The sequence below is a fragment of the Primulina huaijiensis genome, unplaced genomic scaffold, assembly GCF_012295235.1.
Source record: "Primulina huaijiensis isolate GDHJ02 unplaced genomic scaffold, ASM1229523v2 scaffold10763, whole genome shotgun sequence".
Lineage (NCBI taxonomy): Eukaryota > Viridiplantae > Streptophyta > Magnoliopsida > Lamiales > Gesneriaceae > Primulina > Primulina huaijiensis.
In genome coordinates, this window is record NW_027342193.1 from 159,465 (window position 1) to 186,538 (window position 27,074).

Consider the following 27,074-nt stretch of genomic DNA (forward strand, 5'->3'; position numbering starts at 1 on the left):
AAAAAGTAAAAATCTCAAACTCTCAAAATTATCACACTACACACTTTATAATATTTTTCTCTCAACTCAATTGTGATTTTCTTCACAAATGAGAGATCTATTTATAGAAAATTTTTACAAATAATCCAAAAATAAAATACATCATTACCTACATCATCACACACTAATTTTCAATATTCAACACCTAATTTTACCTAATTTTCAACATTCAACATTCACATTTTCAACACAAATATTTAACACATTTTTAAATAATTTTTCAACAGTTTGTATATTTATGAGGTAAATCATAATTATATTCTTATTTTCAATTTTTCCCTCAAATTTTAGATTGTATCTTGATTTCGTCTCTACCGTTAGTTTAACATTAAGAGTTGACAGCTAGCGCACGTGGGACTACTTGTGTAGGGTTGACTGTTTACCGTTTTATCAAAAGTTATATTTGTGATAATGGTGCAATTCAAATATTAGAAACGTACAACTGTTCAAGCGCCACGTTTCGATTGTTCTACCAGCAGAGACAATTATTGTCTCCAACAACATTGACTTTATCCTTTTATCCCAGATTGAACAATCAGCATTCATAATCTTTAATGTCATCTCGCTCTGTATATCTAAACCCTAATTTAAGCATTCAAATTATGAGTGAAATTAGGGTTTACATATGTTGGTCGTTCAATTTGGAGGCAAATAATGAAATCATGTGATCATCTTTGTGCGTGCCGGCCATCAACTTTTAACGTTGAATTAATGAAATCGAGACACAATCTAAAACTCAAAAGATATAATTGACACGAACAAAACTATATAGACGTAATTAAGAACAATGACAGACTATAAAGAAATAATCATATTAAGTATGAATTATCCCTATATTTATTATCATGCATAAGATGCATAACTCTATGGTGTCTTGGGGTTTTATGACAACATTGATATAATATTAAAAGTAATTGTTGGATCATTTAATCTGGGGACGAATTTTTAAGAATTAATGTTTGAACTGAGGTGTTTGAAAAAAAAAAAGAAGGAATTCGAACATATGATTTCGACTGCACTTGACTTGGAATTAAATTAATAATATATCATATTAATAATGGATTCAAATTTAATAATTTATTTCTAAAAAACATATATTTAACATCTTCACTTGTACAATTATTTTTTTTAAAAAAAAAGATAGGTCTCTCTCGATGTAATTTCATGTGTGGTCCATTTTATTAAAAATTTTATGGCGGAATTAATTAATTTTTTTTCATGTAGTTTGTTTCTTTATAATTTTAGTTTTTTGTATTATCGAATTTCAATTTTAGTCCGTTGTATTTGTAAGAAAATCAATTTGACGACATGATATTGTTATCATTATTTGAATGTTATCTTAAATGGTCTAAATATTTTTATATAATACATTTTTATAATAATATTTAAATTTTAAATATATTCATTATATAATATTAATTGATTACTCAAATATTTATGTTTTAATAATTTTAATGATTGATTAAATAAAATAACATTTTGCGTATAGGCATAGTTTATTGTGATATGTGATTTGATAAAAAAAAATTTATTTTACAGATTCAGAATGAGAAAATGCTATCTTAGTGAATCTAATTGAGGATTCCCTGTATCTCACATGTCACTTGGCAAGAGTATTGGTAAATAATTAGTATTTCACTCATGTGATGCACGCAATTTTATTTTATGTTACTAAAATTAGTAAGTATTAGCGTTTGATAATTATTTAAAATTATTTTTATATTATAATGAATATATTATAAACAATTACTATATCGAACATTTTATGACAACATTCAAATTAGGATAATAATATTCTATCGTTAAATTGACTTTTTTTATCTTAGTTGACTAGAATTGTTATATATAATTTTTTCTAACAAAATTTTAAAGGAAAAACAAATATTTTTCAAAAAAGTCAAAAAATTTCCATTATTTAGATAAATAAATTTTGATTAAATTTTCAATTGTTTTTTGTATATATTTACAAACAATTAATATACAAAAAATTCATGACGAAATCTTTCATTAAAAAGATGAACGACATAAAATTATATGTATAAATATTTTATTTAATATGTTATGAAGTAGTGCGAACTAAATATATAAAAATAATACGAAACTTAAAATCATAACCGAAATTATATAACAAACGCAAACTTTTAAATGCAATTTATATTTTCAAGAAACGTCATATTTAAATTTGAATTTAAAAAAAATTTGAAAAGACTTTAAGTTAATTACATATTTATTTTCTATTTGTTTAAAAATTTAATGTGGAAGATGGATGTATTAATAGTGCTAAAAAAATTATAGCATAAATTTTATAACATGTGAAATTTTTTTAAATAAAAAGATTTTTATAATAATATTTAAAATTTAAATATATTTTTTATATAATATCAAATGATCATTCTGTTATAAAAATGAATTTTGTACACATTTAACCGTGTGATTGCGCCTCAATTGAAGAGGCGGCACTTTAGTGACTTGGCGGCCCAAGTCCATTGGGCCATTGATTTAAGTGAAATGGTGCACCATTTCGTTCAGATTTATATCTTTTGATTCAATGTTTTTCATTTTCTATAAATATGATTACATTTATTTGTATTTTATACACAATTTTCTCTTCTTCTTATTTTTTTATAAGTTTAGTTCTATAGACGAATTTTTAATCATTAAAACTTAAAATTCAAATTTTCAAGATATAAAATCTCGAGTTTGGATTTTCCAAGCTTATACGCTTAAATTCGAACTTTGGAATTAAATTCAAGAGTTTTTTTTTCTAGTTTTGAGTTTTTAAGCATTTGCGCTTAAATCTAAGTTTTGCAAGATCTAAATTCTTTAAATTTGATTTTTAAGTTTAACGCTTAGAATTCGAAATTGGGAAGTCTATATATCATCTTGATACCGTTCTAAACATTTTCAAAGTTTGTGTGACTTTAAAATCTGCAGCGTTACAATTTTGAGTCGTAATTGTTATTTCTTGGAAAAAGAATTACCAACAACCGTGAGCACGACGGCAGGAGAATATCATTTTGAGAAATAAGAGTCAAACTCTTGCCTCGACTATTTTCTCTAGCTATTTGGTTTACCCATTTCTATCCCGTGATTTTCGAAGACAAATACTATATATAAATTAAACCAACATATTCAAAAGCTTATTCCACATGAATTCAAATGTTCATTCTTTATTAATTTTAATTAGAGCAGGCGGTCTTACAGATATTTATTCGTGAGATGAGTCAACACTGCTCATATTTATAATAAAAAATAATATTTTTGACGTAAAAAAAATAATATTTTTCATTGATAATTTAAATAAAAGATATTTTATATAAAATTGATACATAAAATCATCTCATAATAATTTTTGTGATTTAGTGATTTAATAAAGACATTTTTAGTTGTAATAATAATTGTTTAAAAGAATCCATACGTTGCAGTGTCCTCTTTCGACACAGCCCAACATTAAGTGTACGTTACCCACTTTCTTCTGCTCCACTCCCTTTCCAATCAACTTTCCTTTCGAACTCCACAGTTGCTCGTTCTAAAGACTTCTCGTGGATTCTCTTCTTTCTTAAGGAAAGTTCGGAAAATCTTGAGCTGGTTCCGGAGATGAACCCTGAGACAGAACTCGGTTCTGAGAGGGCTGAAATCGACACGTCTGCGCCGTTTGAGTCGGTAAAAGAGGCGGCGAGCCGGTTTGGAGGGATGGCATTCTGGAAACCCATTTCCCCAAAGAGTGCATCCGAGGTTGCATGTGTACAAATGCATTGTATTTCTTGTTAATTTTTTGTTTTGTTTTAGTTTACCCATTACTTAGTATATTTCTTTATCTGGTGCTATAAATAATGGTGTCGTAGTGTTGCTGCTTTTGCTAGCCTATGAATGTAAAGTACTTCATTGATTTGCCGTCGTCGGTGATGTTGCGATTTGTAGTGTAACTTTCATTGTTTTGGTCATTAATTTTGTCGCTTTTTTATTTGTCTTGTTTTAGCGAGTAGAGTTTTGAAATCTAGAATTTAAGTTAAGATTTCATCTTTTGAGTTTTAATTTCAGGAGATAATTGGTATATAGAACCACAGTGGTTATAAATTATTCCCAGATAATTGCATTTTTTTGTGGTTTGTGTTTTAAATTAACATAATTTGGGGAAATTCCGTTCTTTCATGTGAATAAGTTTCTGTGCTTCCCTGTTTTATGTAATCATATATTGGGTAAACACGTTGCCTATTTTGCAAAGAAGAAGAGGTTGAAATTATTGGCTGTTTCTGGTTATAATTGAAAGTGGCAACTTACAACTTTTTCGTATTAACTATTTATAGATGCTTTAGTTGTTCCTTGGTTTCTTAATCTGGTCTGCTTTTGAAATTTGGGAACATTCTGCCAGATGAAGTAAAAAGAATGTTCATTTATTTCATCTGAAGTATAAACCTTTATCTCTATTATCATTGGAGATCTGTGTGTCTGAACAACAAGACAAGCCACCCAAATTTTTGAATCATGATGTGCATTAGCTGGCCACTTTTTTACTGTGTTGATACTTTTTAACGGATACCATTCATTGACAGAATGATAATCAGATGGTTGATATTGTCAAAGTGGAGGAACAGGCGGCACAAATGGAAAGAAAATTGATTACTAAGGAGAGGGAGACACTTGATGTTCTAAAGGAGTTGGAAACGACTAAATTGATCATTAAAGAATTAAAGTTGAAGCTGCAGAAAGAGGCTTCGCAAGTTAATGTCGCCATGAATGAAAATTCGCAGAATAACAGCTTGAGTTTTGATGTTGAAACAGCAGATAAGGAAAATCTGGAAAGAAATATGAGTGAGCATCCCGACGAAAATTGTAATTTGGGCCTGGCTGCCTCTGCAGCCCCTGGGATCATTCTAATGGAGCTGAAACAGGCTAAGATGAACTTAACAAGGACTACTTCTGATCTTTCAGATATTCGAGCCATGGTTAATTTGTACCACAAGAAAATTGAGACAGAAAGAATGTTGCTTGAGAAGACTCGTCAAAGATTGTCTTCTAATACCGCCAAAATTTCATTTCTAGAGGATGAGCTAAACCAAACAAAACGGAAGCTTGAGATGTCTTATGATTCTGAAGTCCAAGGTGGTCATCCGTCAGATGTTGTCACAAGGGAGCTTCAGAGGCTAAGTTCGGAGACCGAACAATTTAAGAATGTTGGAAACATTGAAAGATCAGAAGTTTTGAGAGCATTGTCTGAGATTGAACAGACAAAAGATGCGATTAAGACAGCTCAGATCAAGTTGGTTGCTGCTAAAACCATGAAGGAAGCAGCCAGAGCTTCTGAAGCTGTGGCTCTTGCAGAAATCAAAGCGCTATCCAGTGCTTCTGAACAAAAATCTGAAGGGGTGACACTGACATTTGAGCAATACTCAACCTTGATCTCTAGAGCTCGAGATGCAAAGAAAGCTTGTCAGGATATGGAAGCGGATGCAATGCTTAGAGTTGATGAAGCAAATCTATCAAACTCGCATATCTTAAAAAAGGTGGAAGAAGCAACTGAAGAAGTTAAAATCAGCAAAAAGGCCCTGGAAGAAGCATTAAGCAGGGTGGAAGCGGCAAATAGAGGTAAACTGGTTGTGGAAGAGGCCCTTCGTAAATGGAGATCCGATCGTGGTCAGAATCGAAGTTCTGTTCATAACTGTACTAAATTTAAGAACTCCCATTCATCCCTCCACAAAGAATCTCACATGCTGGACGTAAACTATCCGAATCTTGTGGATGATGATGAGCTAAAACCAGTCCTGAAGCCAACTCTGTCAATCGGGCAAATATTGAGCAGGAAACTGCTTCTAACCGAAGAGTACGAAAATGGGGTGCGAGCAGAAAGGAACACGGGGAAGCGCAGAGTGTCACTGGGACAAATGCTTAGCAGTAAATATAATTCTGATCCACGCAATGCTGAGAAAGCAGCAGCTGGTAAAAAGAATAACGGACTTCCTGCGAAGAGAAAGAAGTTCAGTTTTGGTCGTATCACCCTCCTTATGTCGAAGCAAAGTAGAAAGATGAAGAAGAAACAAAGTGCAATCTCGATGTGTCGCAGCTCGTAAGATGAACTTTGGTGGATCGTCAGCTAAACACGGTGTTCCTAGTACTTGCCTGGTGTAGGTATTTGCCATGTATTAGTTTTGTGGGACAATCAAAATATGTACTTTTATGACGTAATTATCATGTTTGCAAGTGCCAAGTTGGGTTGAAAATAGCCGTTTCTTGCAAACAACTTGTGTTAACAATATTTATTTGGCCAGATTATCTTGCTTGTTTGTTGTTGTCAACTCTGAATTGAATCTAATATTCATGTATTATACCCCAAATGTTACTGCAATCTCCCAAGAAATAAATAAATCAGGTATCAAATAATACTTCAATTTTGCATTCATCACTAGATTATTATACACGCAATTGATAATGTTATCTCAATCGTCATGTCTTTCCGTCCGTATCTTCTTTTCTTTGACAACAAAATTGCCATTTCTAGTATGTTATAATAGCAAATTACAATCTGATCTATTCATGGTACAAGCCTTAAATGTGTCAGTATCAGCGAAAGAGTACTCTAAATAAATGTCTGCCTTTTTCTCTTTTTCGTGGTGGGGAAGTGTAACGACCCATTACAGGTCCAGTGGACCGCCCATACGGCCCACTGCCCCGATCGACCCAAGGCTATCCCGATCTTGGGTTCTGCTCTATGGGCCTTGGCCCATCTATGGAACTCTTCCCTCACGGGCTTTCCATATGCGTCGTATGAGTTACTCATAGAACTCTCCAGCCCATGCACTGGAGTCTGTGCCTTCCCAGACTCGAACCTGAGATCACATGGATATATAGATACTCAGCACAAGTCTGGTACCAATTGTTGGTACCAATTGCTGAGTATCTATATATCCATGTGATCTCATGTTCGAGTCTGGGAAGGCACAGACTCCAGTACATGGGCTGGAGAATTCTATGAGTAACCCAGACTTGTGCTGAGTATCTATATATCCATGTGATCTCATGTTCGAGTCTGGGAAGGCACAGACTCCAGTGCATGGGCTGGAGAGTTCTATGAGTAACCCATACGACGTCTATGGAAAGCCCGTGAGGGAAGAGTTCCATAGATGGGCCAAGGCCCATAGAGCAGAGCCCAAGATCGGGATAGCCTTGGGTCGATTGGGGCAGTGGGTCGTATGGGCGGTCCACTGAGCCTGTAATGGGCCGTTACAGGAAGACTATAGCCACAGGTGCGAGGCCAGTCGAAAGATATATACTTAATTTCGACAATAATTTATAACTTATTTTTAAGCTTATAGGAAGTATAAGGGGCTCTTCTCTCCACTTGTCTTGATATTTCTTGTCACTTGAAGGAAAGGTACGGCTTTTCTTGACTCCTTTTGCGTGCGTGTGCGTGTGTGTGTGTGTTTAAGAATTGTTACGTAGTGATTCGAAGCTGAGTCAACTTTGTTCTTGGATTCCTATTTGTTAAATTCGTTGCAGGGTGCATGTTTTAGTCGTGCTCTACGAGTTCGTTTGAGCTATTATTTCTGTTTTTCAACAAAAGATTTTGTAATTCTCCTGGTTGTAAGGAGATACGACTGAATCATTTTTTAATTGGATTTGAGAAATTATAATGAGAATATTATTTTTCTGGTGCTTCGTGAACAATCAACGGATTTCGTAGCAAGTTGGGTTACTGCCATGCGGGCTTTTTCATGTGTTTCGCCATTGTTTTGAGGCACTTGTGTGGTATAATCCTGCACTGATTTAGAATGAGTTGTGAAATAGTATGCCATATCATGCAGTGAGGTAAGTTCCGATTACCATTGAAACACTCTGATCCAATTGCAAAAGGTTCGATGCAACGATAACGACAACACAAATATAATTAGTTTTGCTTGTATTTTAGGCGTTTGAAGGTTCTTAGCTGAGCCCATCTGCAATCTATTTAAGTTCCTTGCAACAGAAACGAAGTTTAATTATTTGTTTAGCTTGGGCTCTTAGCTAGCTCGTAAACAACTTGGTTTTGTGAAAATAGTTTACTTCCATGCATTTGTGCCATGGATGTTTAATAGCATATGCATAATTTATCTTGATGCGCTGATGGTTTACAATTTTTTAACACAACCCGTCTTTGTTTCTTTTCAAAGTACCACTCCTGAGTTTTAGATTAAGGTATTTCAATATCTGCAGCATGGACGCGAGGGTGCTCATATTTTTAGTCATAGTCAGCAGCCGGTGCTCTTATGCTAGAGACCATTTTGCTGGAGAAAGTGCACTTATTTCAGGTATTTCTATCCATTATTTCCTTTTTCTGTTTAGTGGCAATTTCTGCTAAAATTGCTCTTACGCCTTTCTCCGGCTAGCAGATCTGCGGTCACTGGAAGACACTCAACATATGGAAGAATTCAGAAAGAATGAAGATCTATGTACTTTGTGCAAAAAATTAGCTTCTGATGCCCTTAAATATCTAGCGTAGAACAAAACTCAAACAGAGATCATCAGTATCCTTCACCAAGCTTGCATTAAAATAGATCCATTCGAGAAGGAGGTACTATGATAAATTTGGCTAGCCGTATCATTTTGTGTGGCAATAATCTTGATATCAAGTCAGTATGTTTAGAACTCCACTTCATGTACGGGGAAATGCTTGTTTCGATGCCACAATATTTGTTTTGTTTCTGATATATTTATCGGCACTTCAAGTCTATCTTCCCGGCACTTCAAGTCTATCTTTGGTAATCTTGTCTTTGCAGTGCATAGTGTTGGTGGACTTCTATGCCCCTTTACTACTGTCAGAGATTTCCTCAATGAAACCTACAGATTTATGCCAAAAAACCGACCTTTGCAAAAAAAAAAAAAACATGTCCGTTTCTCAGCATGTTTCCAAGGACAAATGTGATTTATGTCATAGTGTTATTACAGAGGCCTTAGAGAAGCTGAAGGATCCTGACACTGAGGTAACACTTGGGCTACAGCTTACAGATTAATAAGCATGAAGCTCTTATTTTTTCAGATTCTTGGTGCTAGCATTTCTGGAACCTGTAGTATTTATTACATGCCAATATTTGGATTGTTTGTTTTATTATATTTGAATAGTTCATACTATTATCATATATCTAACGACTCCTTGATCATTTTGGAATGAATTCACCTGGCTTATATCATGAACTAACATTGCTGGATCGAATTGGTAACTAGGATCTCAACTTATGTTTATTTATTTCAGTTGCAGATAGTTAAGCTGCTTATGGAGGCATGTGGTTCAACTGGAAAAAATATCAAGGAGGTATCCATATTTTTCGAGTCGCGCTCGAAGCCCCAAATGCTCTTATATATGCATCATGGATCTCTGAATCAAATTCGTAAGCATTTAATTTGTTATGTTTGATTTGAATTTGAATTTGCAGTGCAAGAGTTTGGTGATTCAGTACACTCCTAATATTCTGGTGCATGCTCAGAAGTTTCTGGAAACCAAAGATCTGTGCACCATATTGCATGCTTGTAATTCAACTCCAGTGACATACACATTTAAATGAAGAATTGTCGTCCATATTACGACCTCTATATATGTGCGTGTGTATATTTATATATGTGTGTGCGTGTATAAGTAAGAAATATCTTTGTCAGACTAATAGGGTATAATCAGCCGCTCTACTATAATTAATGATCAGCACAAAGAGCGAGGAGCGAGGTCATCATTGCATAATATACTATAAATATCAGGTTCTCTCTTGGCATTTATTCTCTATTCAGATATTGAATGCACATATTTATTGTTATTTACTACTTACATTCCACCCCAATTTCACAACCATCACTTGATTACATTGGTTTACAACTTGAGTCTTTCACTGACTTAAGCATCGGAGTAGTCACGCCGAATACTCCTCCGACGCCCATTCACGTGGTTACTTTCTTGTTCTCAGATCTTCTCGACTGCACAAAGGAGGAAAGAAGCTTCTGGTCCATAATACATCTTGCTCCTATTTCCTTCACTATATTGATAGTAGCTCCGGTGGAACATCCGATCTGGCTCATCTATTTCATCCGGATCGTATCAATCGTGAAGCCTCGTGCTTCTTCTATGCCACATATATTTGTTATGGTGTGCTGTTTCCGTGTGGGGTTACCATCAATGAATCAAGCTGCCAATTCTTACACTTAATGCCACCGTCGTTAAATAATTGATTAAAAAACAAAGATTTCATGAGAAACCTACCGTTGGTTTTTAGTGATCATTCTGTTTGTCAAAACTAGTTAGGGACCGTTCATTTGGAATTAAACATCAATATCAGATCAGTGACTCAAAAAACCAAAATTAAAATAGTTTGCATAGACACGATCAAAATTAAAGAATAAATGAATGTGTTCTCGTTTTTGCTTTTGCCTGTTTGATAAAAATTAAAGAATAATGTTAAAGGTACAACCAATATATCGTTACTGTGATATTATTTATCATCATTATATTGTGAGATTTTGTATTCAATATATAGTGAGATTTTGATAAATTGAATTTTTGCGGTGAATTTTTATTGTTGTACAAATATAGATGTACATATATCATCACTCAAAATTAAATGAGCCAATGGTCCAAAAATTTTAATTTTAGTTTCTAGAGAGAGTGATGTTTCTTCATTCCGTAGATATTGGTGTTGGATGGGATTTGAGGCACTAGAGACCAGTTTGTGCCATCATGAGATGAGAGGGGAGGAAAATACCAAGAAATTAAAAAAAAAAAATTATTAAAAAATTAAAAGTAAATAGAAAAAAATATGTAAAAATCTATACTTTACATCAATCATTACCAAACAAAAAATATCATAGATATTAGAGCATCCATTTTTGTGACATTGTGTGCTTTTGCAAGGTTTTACATTAACATTTTTTATTTATTATTTGTGGGTATCAATTTCTACTATTCTATTTTTATTTTTATTTTTAAATTAAATAAAATTTTATTATAAACATGAAATGAAGGAATACTAACATATGAAAAAAATCATCCATAGACGTTAACTAGCTGTTGGAAATTAGTTTGGCATGAATTTTATGAGTGTTATATTCATCTATTTCGGATAAAAAAAATTAGGATTCTAGAAACAAATATTACAAATGAAATTGAGATGATGAAAACGGTAGAGATGAGATTTTTGGAGTGTTTTATGAGATAGAATAATGTGTTTGGATGAATGTAATAAATTATGGAAGGAAATGAATATTTATAGATGAAATTTTGTTTTTATTTACATAATTCTTAGAAATTTAGGTCTTTTATTATTATTTTAACTTTATTAAAATTTATGGAAAAAAAGTATTATTATTATTATTATTATTATTATTATTATTATTATTATTATTATTTTGTAAAATAGTTGTTTGGAGAAGCTCGTGTCGATTTTAATAAATTTATTAAAAAAAATAAAATAACGAGAAATGGGGTGGGAGAAGCCCGTGTGGCGTGGTGGTCTTCCCACCTCACGCCAACACACATTGATGAATGCTCTTAATGAAACAATGGAAGTAACAAACAATGAACGCAAACAGAAAATTCAATCTTGGTATAATAAAATGAGTACGTCTCTTGCGAGACGGTCTCACGAATCTTTATATGTGTGAAGGGTCATTCCTACCGATATTCACAATAAAAAGCAATACTCTTAACATAAAAAATAATATTTTTTCATAGATGACCCAAATAAAATATCAGTATTACAAAATACGACCCATGAGATCGTCTCACACAAATTTTTGCCTAATAAAATGACTACTTTTGAGTTGGATTGAAATATTAAGAGAGAGAGAGAGAGTGAAACGATTTAGAAATTTTAATTTCATCGATTGTTGAGCCAATTCCTCGTTAAGAGGCCAAATACACCAAATAAACACTAAGAGCAGGGTTGTAAATCACGGGAGATGGTCAGTAACCGCTTACCATCTCGGCCGTCTAGACATGTAATGTTTAAGTGGTTGAATTTTTTTAAGCAATAACATTCTCATTTTAAGCTTGTTGGGTTGTTTTGAAGGCCAACAATTCATTATAGAAGACTCGTTGTCTGTTTCTTAATGGGCTTTGGGCCAAAAATATAAAACCCTAGAATCATCAAATCGTTGCTTCTTGGATTCTCTTTACACTCCTCGATCACTTCTTCTTGTCCTCTTTTTAAAGTTGACGTTGTATCTCGTTTTTTTTAAAACTCGAAACTGTAGCTCAAATGATTTTTTCTTGTGTTCTTTTCACACGTTTTGGCCGCTTCTTATCTTCTCTTTAAAGTTGATATTGTATCATGTTTTTCCTTAAAACTTGAAAGGCTAGCTCAAATGACTTTTTTGTCGTCTTCTCTTTACACGCCTCGATCGTCGTTCATTCAGAACATCATTATATTATAAATTAAAATTTGTTGCGAGTGAGATTTTAAAAGGTTTTCGTGAAAGCAGGTAACATTCCCTATTGATTAGCTACAACGGAGTCGGCAAAGGGCAGTGGCTAACTTTGTTGCACCTGGTAAGCCTTTCGACACGATCAAAAAACACGTATATAAATTTGGCAACGTTAAAAGTCTAGGAAAAGTGGTTTTTCATTCAAAAAGGTTCATTGAAACGAGACCCTTTCTGTTTTTGTCTGCTATTTCTGTTTCTCTCTGTCTGTGTTCGAGAGATTTTGAGGTGATTTTTCTTGGCCTTAATCTGGGTTTTTTTTGCATCCTTGTACCTAGTTTGATTGTCGGCCTTAATTTATTATGTTGAAATGTCTGCGAAATTAAGGGGGTATCTTGATTTGGCTTAGGCAGTTTCTGTCCTGTTTAAAGCTGTGATTTTTTTATATTTGGAGGGCTGTGCGACTGAATATTCTTACTGGTTAATTGATTCGTAAGTTTACATCAAGATTGCTTTTTGTTCATATGTTGATACTTGGTTCTTCTTGTTTTTATTCTTTCTTGAGTTAAATTATCATTTCACTCCATTTATTTGTATATTTTGGATGTAAAATTGCAGTGATTTTAAGGGTAGTTGCTGTTTTCGTTCGAGTGTTTATCATGAAGAGAAATCCCAAAATCAAGATTTCTCTAACTCTTCTGATTTCTTTCAGGTTTTGTATTACATCTATTTAGTTTCGAAATATCAAACAATCCCTTGTTGTTGTGATTGAGGTTTGGTACCTAGAAGCTCCTCTTCCTCTTTAGCTTTCTCTAGCACAAACAAAAACCAGGGAATGCTGAAAGATGTGCTTGCGGACTGGACAGTCTTTTTCTTATTTTGATGAGGCCGAAACTCCATTCGAGCCACGGTTCTTGATCCTTGATGCGATTGGACAGATAACTTGTAACCTTCACTGCTGCTGTCAAAACAAAACAGTTACTGAATACTCAAGGGGAAACATTCTTTCGTATCATGACCTTTTTGAGGATGGTTGAGTGATTGCAACCTCAAAGTTTACTGCTTCTCTTACAAGCTTTAGAAACCGTGATAGCTGTTAAAGTAGTGATTCGTAGTTTATTAGTATATATATCTGAGGATGGAAAGTAAAGGAAGTGTGCTAATGAAACAGTACGAGGTGGGAAAATTGCTGGGGCAAGGGACCTTTGCAAAGGTTTATCATGCAAGGAACCTCAAAACCGATGCGAGTGTGGCAGTGAAGATAGTCGACAAAGAGAAGATATACAAGGCTGGGATGATCGATCAAATAAAGCGTGAAATCTCTGTAATGAGACTTGTTAATCACCCCAACATCGTGCAGCTTTACGAGGTAATGGCCAGTAAAACCAAGATATTTTTCGTGATGGAGTATGTTAAAGGAGGTGAACTTTTTAACAAGGTGGCCAAAGGGAAACTGAAAGAAGACGCTGCAAGAAAATATTATCAACAGCTGATTAGTGCTGTAGATTTTTGCCATAGCAGAGGTGTTTATCACCGTGATCTCAAACCCGAGAACCTTCTTTTGGATGAAAATGGGAACTTGAAGGTTTCAGACTTTGGATTCAGCGCCCTTGCAGAATCCAAGCGACAGGATGGATTACTTCACACAACATGTGGAACGCCTGCCTATGTTGCTCCAGAAGTTATTAACAGGAGAGGGTATGATGGATCCAAAGCAGATATCTGGTCATGTGGGGTGATCTTATATGTTCTGTTGGCTGGATATCTCCCTTTCCATGATTCAAATCTAATGGAGATGTACAGGAAAATAGGAAAGGCAGAGTTCAAGTTTCCAAACTGGATCTCTCCCGATGCTCGTAAGCTGATCTCCAAAATGCTGGATCCCAGTCTAAACACCAGGATATCTATATCCAAGATAATGGAAAATTTGTGGTTTCGTAAAGGATTCCAATCCAAGATCCCATGGGCTGATGCATACTCCAAGAACAGCAATATAGAAACTGAAAAGAAAACAGCCATTGATGCCGATGCAACATTGAAGGCAGATATTGATAGGCTCACTTCCTTGAATGCCTTTGATATAATCTCCCTTTCGACAGGTTTTGATTTGTCGGGCTTATTTGAGGAAAATGATAACAAGAGAGATTTCAGGTTTACGTCCGATCAACCCGCCAAGAACATCATATCAAGGATGGAAGATTTGGCCAAACGGTTGAAGCTGAAGATTATGAATAAGGATGGAGGATTACTAAAATTTGAAGGATCTAAATGCGGAAGAAAAGGGACGCTGTCTGTTGATGCAGAAATTTTTGAGATTGCACCAGATTTTCATTTAGTTGAGATGAAGAAAGCCAGCGGAGACACCTTGGAGTTTCAGAAGATGATGAGGCAGGACGTTAGGACATCCCTGAAAGACATTGTTTGGACATGGCAGGGCAACAAGCCTCATGCGGATCCGCAACTAGAGCTATCAGAGTCACAGCCATCCCAAGTCCCGTAGTTGCAGGACCACACGCCTTAATAATCCTGGCTTGCTATTTATTAGCACTAAATAAGTTTGCTTTTGTGGAAGTGATGTTTATGTTATGTTTAATCACATCTAGAATCGGTTATCGTCTTGGAGGAATGCAGTCGTTTCGTTTTAATCAGATAAATATTTTGTTGTTTCAATACGCATCAATAACTACATCATCCAGTTAGGTGGGGGATGTATGATCGACCCAACTTCTTCTTGGTTATTATAATAAAGGCCCTCATCTGTGATTCTTACCATTACCCTTCCCTCCCATCTCACCTATTCTCCGTGTAGCCGCTCCTCCACTATAATCCTGGTTTCTGCCGTTTGAGTTCCGTTTCTCTGACGCCTAGAATTCGAGCAACGATGTGGCCACGGGCATAGCGCCGGTCGAGGTTGGTGACTATGTATATAGTCATGAATCAGAATACTACTTCAGCTACAAAAATTTACAGATCGGGTGTTTTTCTTCATTTCAAGTAAAATTAAATAAACTATAGTCGTGGTCTGATGCAAGATAAGACCCATCCACGACTTTATTTCGTGAAATATAAATATCTTCTACATCTGATTTTTTTTTTTAAATTATTATTCTTACGAATTGTTTTCAAAGCAATGTATGACCACCGAAAATTAAAAAAATTTAAATTTCGTTTCGTATAATTTTCTCCCAAATTTAGATTATAATATTCCATGCATGTGTGAGTAAAGATAAGTTTGCTCACGTTCAAGAAGACAAGATTTTACCTACAACTATTAAATTTTGCTATCCATTCCATTACATAATTAGCCGTTTAATAATGTATCTTATCATATACTTCACAAAAATTATCGTGAGATGGTCTCACGGATTAATTTAGTGGGTCGAATATCTTATATGGGTCATCCATGAAAAAATATTATTTTTTATTGTGAATATCGGTAGGGTTGACATGTTTCACAGATAAAAATTTGTGAGACCGTCTCACAAGATACTTACTCCATATACTTTTTCATATTATTAATTTATCAATTAATTATTTATCTTATATCAATCAAATTATTGAATTTAAATTACAATATTACTCTTAATAAATAATATTATTAATATTTTATTAAATAATAAAAGAAAGAAATAGTAGTTTATATTCATATCTCGAATTTAATCAATCAAATTAAACAAACTATTATTTATCAATCAAATCAAATAATATATTATCTATAATTATTTATTTATTATAATAAATTATTTATCTCAATATTATTATTAAATTTTTAACTTTAAATTGTGCCTAAATTTATAATAATACTCGCCTTTTCATTTTCCAAGGCAAGGTGGATGAATTATTATACAAATCAAACTCATTCTCACTATTTATTGATAACTACATCTCATCAATGCTCAATTATCTGATAAATCCTATACATTCAATTGAGGTTTGGCAGAATAGTTTCGATAATTATTTAGAATGTAATAGATGGCCGACACATTAATTATCCAACTTCTCCATTATATTTTTTTTCTTCTTTCAAATTACTATATTCTTGGTACGTACAATAGTTAAATGATTGATTCATAAAACAGAATAAATAAATATAAATAAATAAATAAATAAATTTTTTGACTAGATTTTGTTATCTAATAAATAAATAAATAAATAAATAAAAATAGGTCTAGAGCAATAACTATTTTACTTGTGGAATCCACATAAAATTAGACAAATGATCTCTCTCATGTCAACAATATCCAGTGTTGTTTGGATGCCAAGAATGGTCTATAAGATAATCATGGATAATTAGACGGTGATTGGAGCATTTATTGAAGGCCAAAATTATTATTTTATCATTAAAAATTTAATGAAATAATCAATTTTTATAAGATCAATCTCCGAACCAATCCAAAAACGTATTATTTTTTTATATCAAAAATAAAATTTTTATTTGTAAATATAGATAAGTTAGGGATTTAAATGGACTTGCTCTTATTTTATTATCACAATTGTCATTCGTTTTGTGGCACCAATTTCTTCCTTGTGCACCCCATCAATCGCCCCCCTCTCCTATTTAATCAAACGCATATCTTCGCTCACTACCCACACACACAGAAGCAGTCTCGTCTCGAATCCTCGCTTTCCATTCAAAGATTTCTTTGAATTATGGGCAATTACAAGTTCAGATTGTCTGACTTGATACCAAACTCCTGGTTTTACAAGCTTAAGGAGACTAACAAAGCAAGAAAAAATCAGCAGAAATCATCTTCTTCTCCATCATCTTTCGCAGTTGCAGAGCCCAAAACACTTCTTTCTGACCACAGAAAATCTTACCATTTCACGAGGGACCTCACCCTCAGCTCCAATTCACCTCTCAAACCAAGAATTTCGGACAGACAGTGCTCTCCCGTGGAACCGCCGAGAAGATCATCCAGAAGAAGAAGAAGAAGCATTAAAAGGAATAGACCGCCACAGAGGTTCCTTACTTCCTCAGTTTCCGCTGATTCAAGCTGCCGGGCCTCGCTGGAATCCGCCTGTACTAAGCCTCCGGTATGGCCCCCGACTCCCCGTGATATTGACCAAACATTATCCTCGGATTACGATTCCATCTCTCCGGAATATGGCTCAGACCGAGGCCTGACCCCCGACACGTTCGACGGCATGCTTTCTTGTTCAACCTCCTGCAGATGCAGCGTCGACAACGACACAGTATCTGAGCACGATCATCTCCCTCCAATCATTACCAAGAAATTACAAGAGCCGACCAAGATTCCAAGACCCTCGGCCGATTTTTCGGAGAGAAGTGCGCACGGGTCCCTGTCTGTTAAGGTAATGAAAGAGGACTTCTCAAGCACTGCCAGTACCACCAGTAGCAGCAAAGATCATCAAAACAAGAGAATTACGAGCCTCGTCGGACGACATTCGCCGAAAGCATTGTCACCCGGCCTGAGGCTCCGCACGAACTCTCCAAGAATCGGAAACCTACGGATTCAAGCTAGGAAGAACACAAGTATAAGTTCAAATCCAAGCTCGGGTTCACGTCGAAGTGTCTCGAACAGTTTTGCGGTGATGAAATCTTCCAAAGATCCTCGGAGGGATTTCAGAGAATCAATGGTGGAGATGATCGTGGAGAACAACATCAGAGCTTCCAGGGATTTGGAAGAGCTTCTGGCTTGTTATCTGTCGTTGAATTCTGATGAGTATCACGACCTCATCATCAATGTTTTCAAGCAAATTTGGTTCGAGTTTCTCCATGTTCGTCTCAAGTAAATTTTGTCTTTTCTTATTGGTAAATTTTTCTTCTTTGTTTTTAGATGGTGTAGTGTATTATTATCTTAAATAATTTGTGGCAGTTTGGAGGTTTGGTGGAGGATATTAAAATACCTTCCAAATTAAATAATTGATTGTTAGAGATTCTTATTTATTATTAATTCAAGTCCTTATTGTTTTCATGTAAATATTACGTTCAATAGGGATTCTATACTTGAAATTTAGCATATTTATACAAAAGAAGCATAAGGGTATCTGAGTTTGGGTTTGATCCCTTACCAACATTTTTACGGACAAGCTATGCGTGTTTTCGAGCAAGCTCGTCATATAGAAGTTGTTCGATGTTGTTTACACTACTAACATGATTTACATGTTATTACATAATTTGGAGTTTTCCCAATACGCGTTGAAAGACAATGATTGCGGGTTCTGATCACGTTGTTAAAAAAAACATAATTTGTGTTCTACAAATGAGTGTGTGATGAGTAGGTGAGCGTTTCACCAATTATCAATTATTCGATTCGCTCAATTAATATTTTTTCGGACGAGTATGTCCGGAGCAAGTTACCTAACTAACTAAGGTAGTTTGCAAATTTTATTAATTTGATCAGTTTACTTAGTACAAACCAAACCAAAAATTAATAATTATGTGTCATAAAAAAACGTACTTTTTGTTTCTTTTGGGACTTTTCATAATACTTCCAAAACTATACATATAGTCACATAAAAATATAAAACTATTTTTTTACATCAAAGAATTAATTAAATAAAAATATAAATCAATAATTTAATGAATAAGCCCATAATTTGCAAAAAAAAAAAAGAGGATGAAAAAGAGTCATAAATAGTCCGTCACGCTGGTAAAAGTATTTTAGTCGAATTGTTAAATATTATGAGTTTTAGTCATATAATTTGTCAATGTTTAGTTATGATCCAATAATTTGAAATTTTTTGTCTATTTTTTTTTTTCAGAAGCCACGAAAAAAATATTGGCTTTGGGCGAGAAAATGGTCAAAACAAAAAAAATTCCAATCTAAATGTGAGAGCTCTGTTTATACGGCGTTGCCTCCAATTTTCACTAGAATAAAACGATATACTAGAAAAGAAAATTACAATAACACATCCTTACAAATATTTTCTTCAGTAATTCAATCCAAGTGAAATTAGGGCAACTAAATACATGTATAAAATAAAAAAGTAGGTCTCTTGTGGGACGGTCTCACGAATCTTTATCTGTGAGATGAGTTAACCCTACCGATATTCACAATAAAAAGTAATACTCTTAACATAAAAAGTAATATTTTTTCACAGATGACCCAAATAAGATATCCGTCTCACAAAATACGACCCGTGAGACAGTTTCACACAACGTTTTGCCAAAATTAAAATTGTTCTATTGGTTAAATTAATGACTCTTTTTAAATGCATGTACATCTCAATTATTTAATTTTCCTTCCAATTTTTTTATTATAAATTTTTTGGAAATTGTTATGTATTAAACTTTTTAAGAACAAGGATAAGTTTCAAATCAATTAAAAAATTATATGTCCAGGCATTGTCTTAAGCATGCTGTGATCTGAGCAACATGATTCAAACTGAAGTGTGTTGAATTATTATTATTATTATTTCTTCATGAAATTTATGCAAGGATTTGTGATATTATATCAATCCAAATTTCTTTTTTCCCTCTTTAAGTAAAAAAATATGTTAGTTGGTAACATGCAATAACAAGTTTAGCATATAAAAACAAATTCAGCAATATATTTTAGTGACATAATATATAGGTAACATGCAATAACAAGTTTGTGCTGTATTCATCTTCAATTAAACAAAATTAAAGCTTTGGTCAGACTTAAAATTTTATACTTTAAAAAGACACAGTCAAGGTGTTCATGTGATAGTAAAAAGAAAAGGAATTGTGGAGTGAACACACAAACAACTGAGGAATTAAGAAGACTAGCTAGGCCCGTTGGTTTGGAAAGGCAACCACTGATTGCGGGTGTCCCTCTCTTTCTGCGACAGAACATCCTTTACGATACCATTTTTTTTTAAAATAAAAAATACATTAAACCATTTTTCAATAGGGGGAAAAGGAACAAGCACTGGATCGGGAACCAAAGGGACGTGTTTTTCAAATTTGGTCTTGTTATGAAACATTGGTATCTCTTCCTCTGATGTACAGAGTATTAAAATTTAAAAATATGAGTATTTAAATAATTATTTAAAATTATTGATGTAACAAGTATATTTAATTATTATATACATTTTTTATACCATTTAATTTTTTTAGCTGATTTTTTTTTAAAAGACACATGCTATTTATCACAAAAAAAAAATCTCCAATTTACTTTGTAACTCAACGTACCCAGCTGCCATCTAAGCAATTTATAGTGACCAATTTCAATTTTTGTAAAAAAAAAATAATATTAATGTAATAAAACTGCGAATGGACTCATAACATGACTAAAATTGAAAAAAGTGTAAGTTACAAAAATAAAAATATAAATTTCCCGAATCTTAGTATAATATGTTGATTTTTTTTTCGTACACAGTTAGATGAAAAATATTCCAAATTCGAGTTTCTCTATGAAAATTTAATGAATTCTCCATTAGCATAAGAAAATCTAATCCATATGCAAAAGTAAATTTTCCTTATTTTTTAAAGAATCAAAGTGATAGAAATACTCAATTGTCTTTTAATTGTTTGAATTGAATGATGTTGCATGCCCGGGACCATGTATCTAACGTGACACAATATCGCGACAAAATTACTGCCCCACAGTTTTTTTTTACAACATGTTTTAATTTATATAATTCAAATTCCTAAAAGTGATTATGAATGCAAAGTATTAAATATTAATAAAACAATTAGGCGATAATGATTTCGACATTAGCCAGTATGCAAAAAAGTAGGTCCTTAAACAAATTTCAAATATATTCTTTGTCTGCTGCTATATCCATCACATGCTATTTGTCAACCAAGGAATTTTTTTTTTTTTTGTGAGGTAAAATAAAATAAACAAATAAAAAGATTGTGAAAATTTCGGTTGAAGTGTTTATAAGTGATTTGAATAAATACTTGATATAATTTTATTTCTTTTAGTTAATTTAGTTTGTTTGTCAACTAAATTATATATTCTCGAGTTTCGATATCAGTTGACAAACAAATAAGTGCGGAAAGAAACCAAATTGTTATTTAGATACAATGATTTATAATATTGTTATGTCATATAGTAAAAGTTGTCTTTTTGTTACTAAAATGAATCGTTTATCTATATATATAGATATCTAAAAAAAAACATGTTTCAAACAAAATATGTCTTTTTGGTTTGTTTTTAGTTCATGTCAATATTTTCTGACAGTATTACACTGTTACTATCAGTTTTGTACGAACAGTAACAATCAGTTTTGTCTTCTGTTGTACACTGATTTTTTCATAAACTGATTCTGTTGAAAACTGATTCTGTTGAAAGCTGATAGACTAATAAAAGATATTTCAGTTTAGAGTTCGAGTGTAGATCAGTTTAACTCACATAAGTTTACCTTTATTATTTGTTAAAATATTAACATATCAAACTTCCTGATTGATTTTAAAGCACTCTACTACAAAAACCTTGGCCCATTCACCGCCCTTCAATAATAAATCCGATGAAAATGATTTTGTTTTGGATATCTTTTGACATGTAGCAGAGTTGTAACAAACTATTGGCTATCGTGGCTCTCTTTCTTTGAATTTTTAAATTTTTTAAAAAAATATATGTTTGGAAAATTATTTGATAAAAATGTTTTTAAAATTAAAAAATAATATATTTTGATTTTAAAAATTATATATTTTTAAAATATTTTTCAAAAGGAAGTGTCGGCGGGTCGCAAAGGAAGACCATGCCCAGTATATTTTTATGGACAGGAAGAAGGACAAGAATATATAAGAGCCAAGGGAGTAGTAATTAATTAATGGTCAACACACTTGGGACATCCACCCTCCTCTCAATCCCATCTTACAGCCGATCAATACATAAGAAATGCACGACCCATCCATCTCTCCACTGTGTGTATATATATTTTACAAATTAATGTCCTGGTNTTGAATTGATGTACAATTTTAAAATATTGAGTTTCATCTTTATTATAAATGTTATGCGATTTAAAATATATGAATGTGATAATAAATATATTAATTTATTGATTTTGGTATATACAAAATTAAATTCTACGGCATTAATTGACTTGAATGTGATATGTCAGCCTATGTAAAATGTTTTGGTCAATTTTATTACAAAATGACTTGGTAAATGAGCCATCGCCTAATATGGACAAAATGTTCCTAGAGTAATAAATGCTCACCGGAAATCCCATTTTATTCTTAAAAATATAAATAAAATCCAATTTTATTAAATTCGGTTCTTTTTCTTCCTAAATTATATTATACGTTGGTACATTTTTTTATTGGTAATAATTCGAAATAAATATCTAACAATGTATATAATTATGTATAATTTTTTTATTTACACAAGTTTTTCGCATAAATTTTGTCTTTTAAAGTAAAAATATATTTTGAACAATAACAAATATTTAATTTTTAATTTATAAAATTTTTTATACTAATGTTTATATTATAATATAATACCTACTACATTAAATGAGTAAACACATATATATAAATTTAAAAATAAAGTATTTTAGTAATTTCACCTAACATAGGGTAGATATATATANATTTCACCTACCCTTATATATATATATATATAAATTTAAAAATAAAATATTTTAGTAATTTCACCTCCTACCCTTATATATATATAAATTTAAAAATAAAATATTTTAGTAATTTCACCTAACAAGGGTAGGCTATCTTAAAAGAATCTCATGTATCAGTAGAACTTGGAGTGAAATCAATTTCATCGACTTTAATCATCAGCGCACGTGTACGTGGGAAGGCCACACGAGTGCACACAGTACAGTATGTCCCCTCCATATGTCCTTTGTTTCTTTGTTTGTCCAAATCTTTCTTTAACTTTATTATTTTAGCAATTCACGTATTTAATTATTTTTATGTTTTATTTAAAATAATTTATCTTAAATTTCTTTAAAAAGTTCAAACATAGACAAGAAAATACTAATAAAATTCTTATCAGGATTATGTCATTACACTGTATGAATGGTGACCTAACTTTTTTGTTCATGGTCTAAAAACCCTGAACAAATTGTTAGAGAAGTCGATTTATCCCTGCGAAACTTATCCGACGCACAAGTACTCAAAGTTCAGTAAAAAAAAAAAAAAATAAAATAAAATAGAATAAAATAGCCTAGAATTCTTATTCCTCAAACCTCCTCAGTGGAAACAAAAGGGTGCGACTTGTGAATTGTTATTGCATAAAAGGGAAATCTTATAGGTTGTGTCACTAGATTTTTGTGGGGGTATTGATAGAAACATTACAACTTAAATATTAAATTATTTTTGTATCGATGTGAAGACAACTTTCTATGTGGTTGCTATAATTTTACTCTTTTTGACAATTTTTTATTTTCTTTTCTCCGACTTGCAATGTTTACTATATATTTAACTTCTCGCTTTCTTCCCTAAATACATGTCTTTCTCAAATATTAAAGTAAATTAAAAAAAATATTTATATTCTCCATTCCTATATAATAATGAAAATAGTCAAGCGAATTTAATATGGTTCAAATTAAATTCAATAAATAGCATGATTGCAATGTAAGCATAAATGATAGGAAGATAGTGGGTAAACCCATTTTCAATTCTCAATCTTAATCCTATTTGAAGAAATTATGGGTGCGAATTAATAAATCAATTTCAGAAAAAAAATATGATAAAAGCTTATCATATTATGTTTAATCGAATTTTAGTCAATTATTGTTTTTATATATTTAAAAGTATATATAATTATTCAAAAAGTGATTCATATTTTGACTTTGAACGCACTGAAGTGAGCTTGGGATCACATTCTTTTTAAGCTCCAGTCAGGCCATTTTATTAACACCACGCAAGAATATTTCTTTGCTTAGATTTCCAATCATGACAAGAATATACAACCTCGAGCACAAGTTTTTAAATAGGGATCAAACTCAAGAATATAGGCAAACAAATCATCTTTAAAACACTGATAATAAGAGTAGAATCATGCATGATTTGATTGGCAAGGGAAATTGTGTTATGACCAATTTTGTTCGATAGCAAACGAGGGTCTGTTCGAGTGAAGATATGGCTTGAACATTAGTTTCCCCGTTAGCAGACTTGAATCTCCCATGGCTCCATTGCTGCGTAAAAGAAAATTTTAGTCTTTTCAAACCTTGTCTACTAATTCAGCCCATTATGGTTTTCAGTTAAAACTTGGAAGGAGAACCCAAATCTTTTGGGCTGGCTATGAGACTTGTCTTGAATTTTATCCTGTTTGATATATTGAGTTGGATATCAATAAACTAAGTTCATGCTAGTGGATTGGTTTTTTTTTAAAAAAATAATAATTTTTTTTAATCTTTATTATCAAGATCAAGATATTTTTACCCCTATGTTATATGTGAAGGATACCAATAAAAAGGTTCTAAGCAAGACAGCCCGACTCACCTCAATCTGCTTCCCCATGGTGACAATATCGGCAAGTAACAATTTTTGAACAGTCTGCTTGCGCATTGAATTCACCCGACTCTAGCAAAACATGAAGGCTCAAAGCATATGGCCCTGATTCTTGACTTGTTTAGTCTATCCATGACAGACGAAATTCGATCGATGATGTTAGCTCGATGGTATCTGTGAATGCTCAACGTGGGTTCTTTCAATCGAGTCATGAGCGTTCTTGATTGCTTTGCGTCGATTTCATCCATCACCTTAGCCAATTCATCCACAACTACTTCGAGTTTACCAGCCACCTACGTTCTCCCTGATTTTCCAGAAGTGGTGAAAATTGTTATCTCCAATCACAGTGCCAGCCTTCTCCATCATCTCTTGGTCATCGGCACACCACACAAGCTTCTCGTGATCCCTGTAACTGGTTAAACACTCAACCGTTGATCCGAAAATCCGATCACTATTTTCCAGAGCCAACCTCAACTCCTCCGTCGGAATCCCATAATCACTGATCCTGAACACTCCGTGTTCCCTAGCCAATCTAAGAAAACCTCTCACAGTACCGTTTTCTCTGAACAGAAGAGAGCCATAACCGATTTCCTCCAGTTCATGCCGAAGTATGTGTTGAGGAAGAGAACTTGGGGACCCTTAGTGACTTATCTATGTAGTCGGATGAAACTGGATACGAAGTGGACCGAGAGCCTTTACCCGTGGGGATCGGGGACGGCGAACGTCTTTTGGTAGGCATAGTATTTTAAGCAAATGAAATGTCACAAAGTTTTTGCATTTAAGGTTTGATTCAGTATGAATGGACGTGTTCAGAATTTAACGCAGTAATCACGTCTTTATTTGTGATTTTATTAAGAATTACGTGCATTTCACCACACTACATGACCAAATTATTTGCCATTTTTTGGCCTTCTGTTCGAGTATTTCATGACCAGGTATGTGTTTATACTACCCACTGAATTGCTTGAACATGTGGAAGCCCAACTTCCAGGTGCATACATTGTTAAATGTCTCATATCGATTGAATATAGATTTTGAGAGTTACATATATAGACTTGGATAATTCTCTCCTCTTGAACCAGCTTTTTGATTTAAGTTAGATCTAAGTTCCAATCTTAACATGCAACGAGTCTCTGTAATATGTTGGTCTCACTCAAACCCAAATAAGGAGAAAGCTACCAATTTTGGAGATTTTAATGACCATAAAGTTATATCACTGGACATTTTTCTCAAGCGATTTTTCCGTTTGGGGTAATTGTTGGTCTGGTGATAAATCTGACTTATAACTCAAAACTACATGCCAATACTTTAGTTTTGTAGTGTCTTTTGTTTACCTAATTATAGACTCTCTCCGGTGGTGACTGGTGAGATCCAACGTACGAAGGGCGATGATTGAGTCAGGTATGAAATTGTGAAAAATATATATTGTAAGGTAAGCAATATATTTGCTTATAGATGGGCCAACCGACCTCCTCCAGATGGACTGGGCTTGCATGTGTTCTTATTCACCTGAGCTGCTCTGTGGATTGTTCCTCAAATGGGCCCAACTGAAGACTTATCAGAGCCGGGTATCATTCTCTGATGGGCCATGTATTTCATCCTAGATCCAGAGATGAAGGTGTGTCGGATTTTGGCCCGAATTTCTCTGTCTGCTTAATTATTTTAATTTTTATTTTAAATCATTTGTTTTTGTTTTGTTACGAGATAACTGGATGTTATTCATATAACTAGCTGCAAAAATAAATAATTGAATAAGTAAATGATACATTAGAGAACAGCTATTCAGAAAGAGTAGGTCTCTATTGAGACGGTATCACAAATCTTTATCTGTGAGACGGGTCAACCCTACCGATATTCACAATAAAAAGTAATACTCTTAGCATAAAAAACAATATTTTTTCATGGATGACTCAAATAAGAGATCCGTCTCACGAAATACGACCCTTGAAACCGTCTCACACAAGTTTTGTCATTCAAAAATTGGGGAATCTTATTTTTGTTTTTGGTATGGAAAAATACCAAATATATATTTTTAGAGAAAAATCTCGTCGATATTAGTTTAAGTAATTTTAAAAAATAAACGTGTCAAGCATTACGATTTGTTAGTATATCAATTCTTGTGATATGATATTATCCACGTTTTTTTGTGACAATAAATTTTAGAATGAATATTTATTTTTTTAAAAATAAATAATTCATTTCAAAGTGCAATAAATGGGGACTTGGGAATATGCCAATTATGTCATATCTATTATCCAAATCAATTATCGAGGTCCACTAGGCGATAAAGTTGAAGTACTATCACACAAAATTA

General features: G+C 33.1%; 4 protein-coding genes across 16 annotated transcripts; all 4 read left to right on the forward strand.

The window, feature by feature from the left end:
• Positions 1-3,467: 3,467 nt before the first annotated feature.
• On the forward strand, positions 3,468-6,349 carry LOC140965545 (WEB family protein At2g38370-like). 2 transcript variants are annotated; one of them, XM_073425626.1, is made up of 2 exons: positions 3,468-3,783; positions 4,593-6,349. In XM_073425626.1, the coding sequence occupies exons 1-2, from the start codon at positions 3,637-3,639 to the stop codon at positions 6,105-6,107; spliced, it is 1,662 nt and encodes a 553-aa protein (XP_073281727.1). In that variant the 5' UTR covers positions 3,468-3,636; the 3' UTR covers positions 6,108-6,349. The 2 variants fall into 2 exon arrangements, with proteins under 2 accessions (XP_073281727.1, XP_073281728.1); XM_073425627.1 differs by having other exon boundaries at positions 3,468-3,774.
• Positions 6,350-7,268: 919 nt separating this feature from the next.
• LOC140965556 (uncharacterized) lies at positions 7,269-9,628 on the forward strand. Of its 5 annotated transcripts, none has more exons than XM_073425648.1 (5): positions 7,269-8,321; positions 8,403-8,669; positions 8,790-8,993; positions 9,263-9,322; positions 9,444-9,628. In XM_073425648.1, exons 2-5 carry the CDS (start codon positions 8,649-8,651, stop codon positions 9,570-9,572), a joined length of 414 nt encoding a protein of 137 aa, XP_073281749.1. In that variant the 5' UTR covers positions 7,269-8,321; positions 8,403-8,648; the 3' UTR covers positions 9,573-9,628. The 5 variants fall into 5 exon arrangements, with proteins under 5 accessions (XP_073281749.1, XP_073281750.1, XP_073281746.1 ...); XM_073425649.1 differs by having other exon boundaries at positions 8,403-8,584; XM_073425645.1 differs by having other exon boundaries at positions 7,269-7,842; positions 8,227-8,321; positions 8,403-8,993.
• A 2,762-nt stretch (positions 9,629-12,390) lies between these two features.
• LOC140965532 (CBL-interacting protein kinase 2-like) lies at positions 12,391-15,116 on the forward strand. Of its 8 annotated transcripts, none has more exons than XM_073425598.1 (2): positions 12,391-12,538; positions 13,124-15,116. In XM_073425598.1, the coding sequence occupies exon 2, from the start codon at positions 13,550-13,552 to the stop codon at positions 14,909-14,911; it is 1,362 nt and encodes a 453-aa protein (XP_073281699.1). In that variant the 5' UTR covers positions 12,391-12,538; positions 13,124-13,549; the 3' UTR covers positions 14,912-15,116. The 8 variants fall into 8 exon arrangements, with proteins under 8 accessions (XP_073281699.1, XP_073281696.1, XP_073281698.1 ...); XM_073425595.1 differs by having other exon boundaries at positions 12,481-12,623; XM_073425597.1 differs by having other exon boundaries at positions 12,482-12,585.
• Positions 15,117-16,925: 1,809 nt separating this feature from the next.
• LOC140965515 (transcription repressor OFP1-like) lies at positions 16,926-18,295 on the forward strand. Its single transcript, XM_073425570.1, has one exon. The coding sequence runs from the start codon at positions 17,062-17,064 to the stop codon at positions 18,163-18,165; it is 1,104 nt and encodes a 367-aa protein (XP_073281671.1). The 5' UTR covers positions 16,926-17,061; the 3' UTR covers positions 18,166-18,295.
• Positions 18,296-27,074: the final 8,779 nt, after the last annotated feature.

What these genes read in the sequence shown, in the direction of transcription:
- LOC140965556 (XM_073425645.1), top strand. Translation starts at nt 8,649, where the DNA reads ATGTTTAGAACTCCACTTCATGTACGGGGAAATGCTTGTTTCGATGCC. An exon ending in TGAAGGATCCTGACACTGAG is followed by an intron (nt 8,994 to 9,262) that starts GTAACACTTGGG and finishes TATTTATTTCAG; the next exon opens with TTGCAGATAGTTAAGCTGCT. An exon ending in CTGGAAAAAATATCAAGGAG is followed by an intron (nt 9,323 to 9,443) that starts GTATCCATATTT and finishes TTGAATTTGCAG; the next exon opens with TGCAAGAGTTTGGTGATTCA.
- LOC140965532 (XM_073425598.1), top strand. Translation starts at nt 13,550, where the DNA reads ATGGAAAGTAAAGGAAGTGTGCTAATGAAACAGTACGAGGTGGGAAAA.
- LOC140965545 (XM_073425626.1), top strand. Translation starts at nt 3,637, where the DNA reads ATGAACCCTGAGACAGAACTCGGTTCTGAGAGGGCTGAAATCGACACG. An exon ending in GTGCATCCGAGGTTGCATGT is followed by an intron (nt 3,784 to 4,592) that starts GTACAAATGCAT and finishes ATTCATTGACAG; the next exon opens with AATGATAATCAGATGGTTGA.
- LOC140965515 (XM_073425570.1), top strand. Translation starts at nt 17,062, where the DNA reads ATGGGCAATTACAAGTTCAGATTGTCTGACTTGATACCAAACTCCTGG.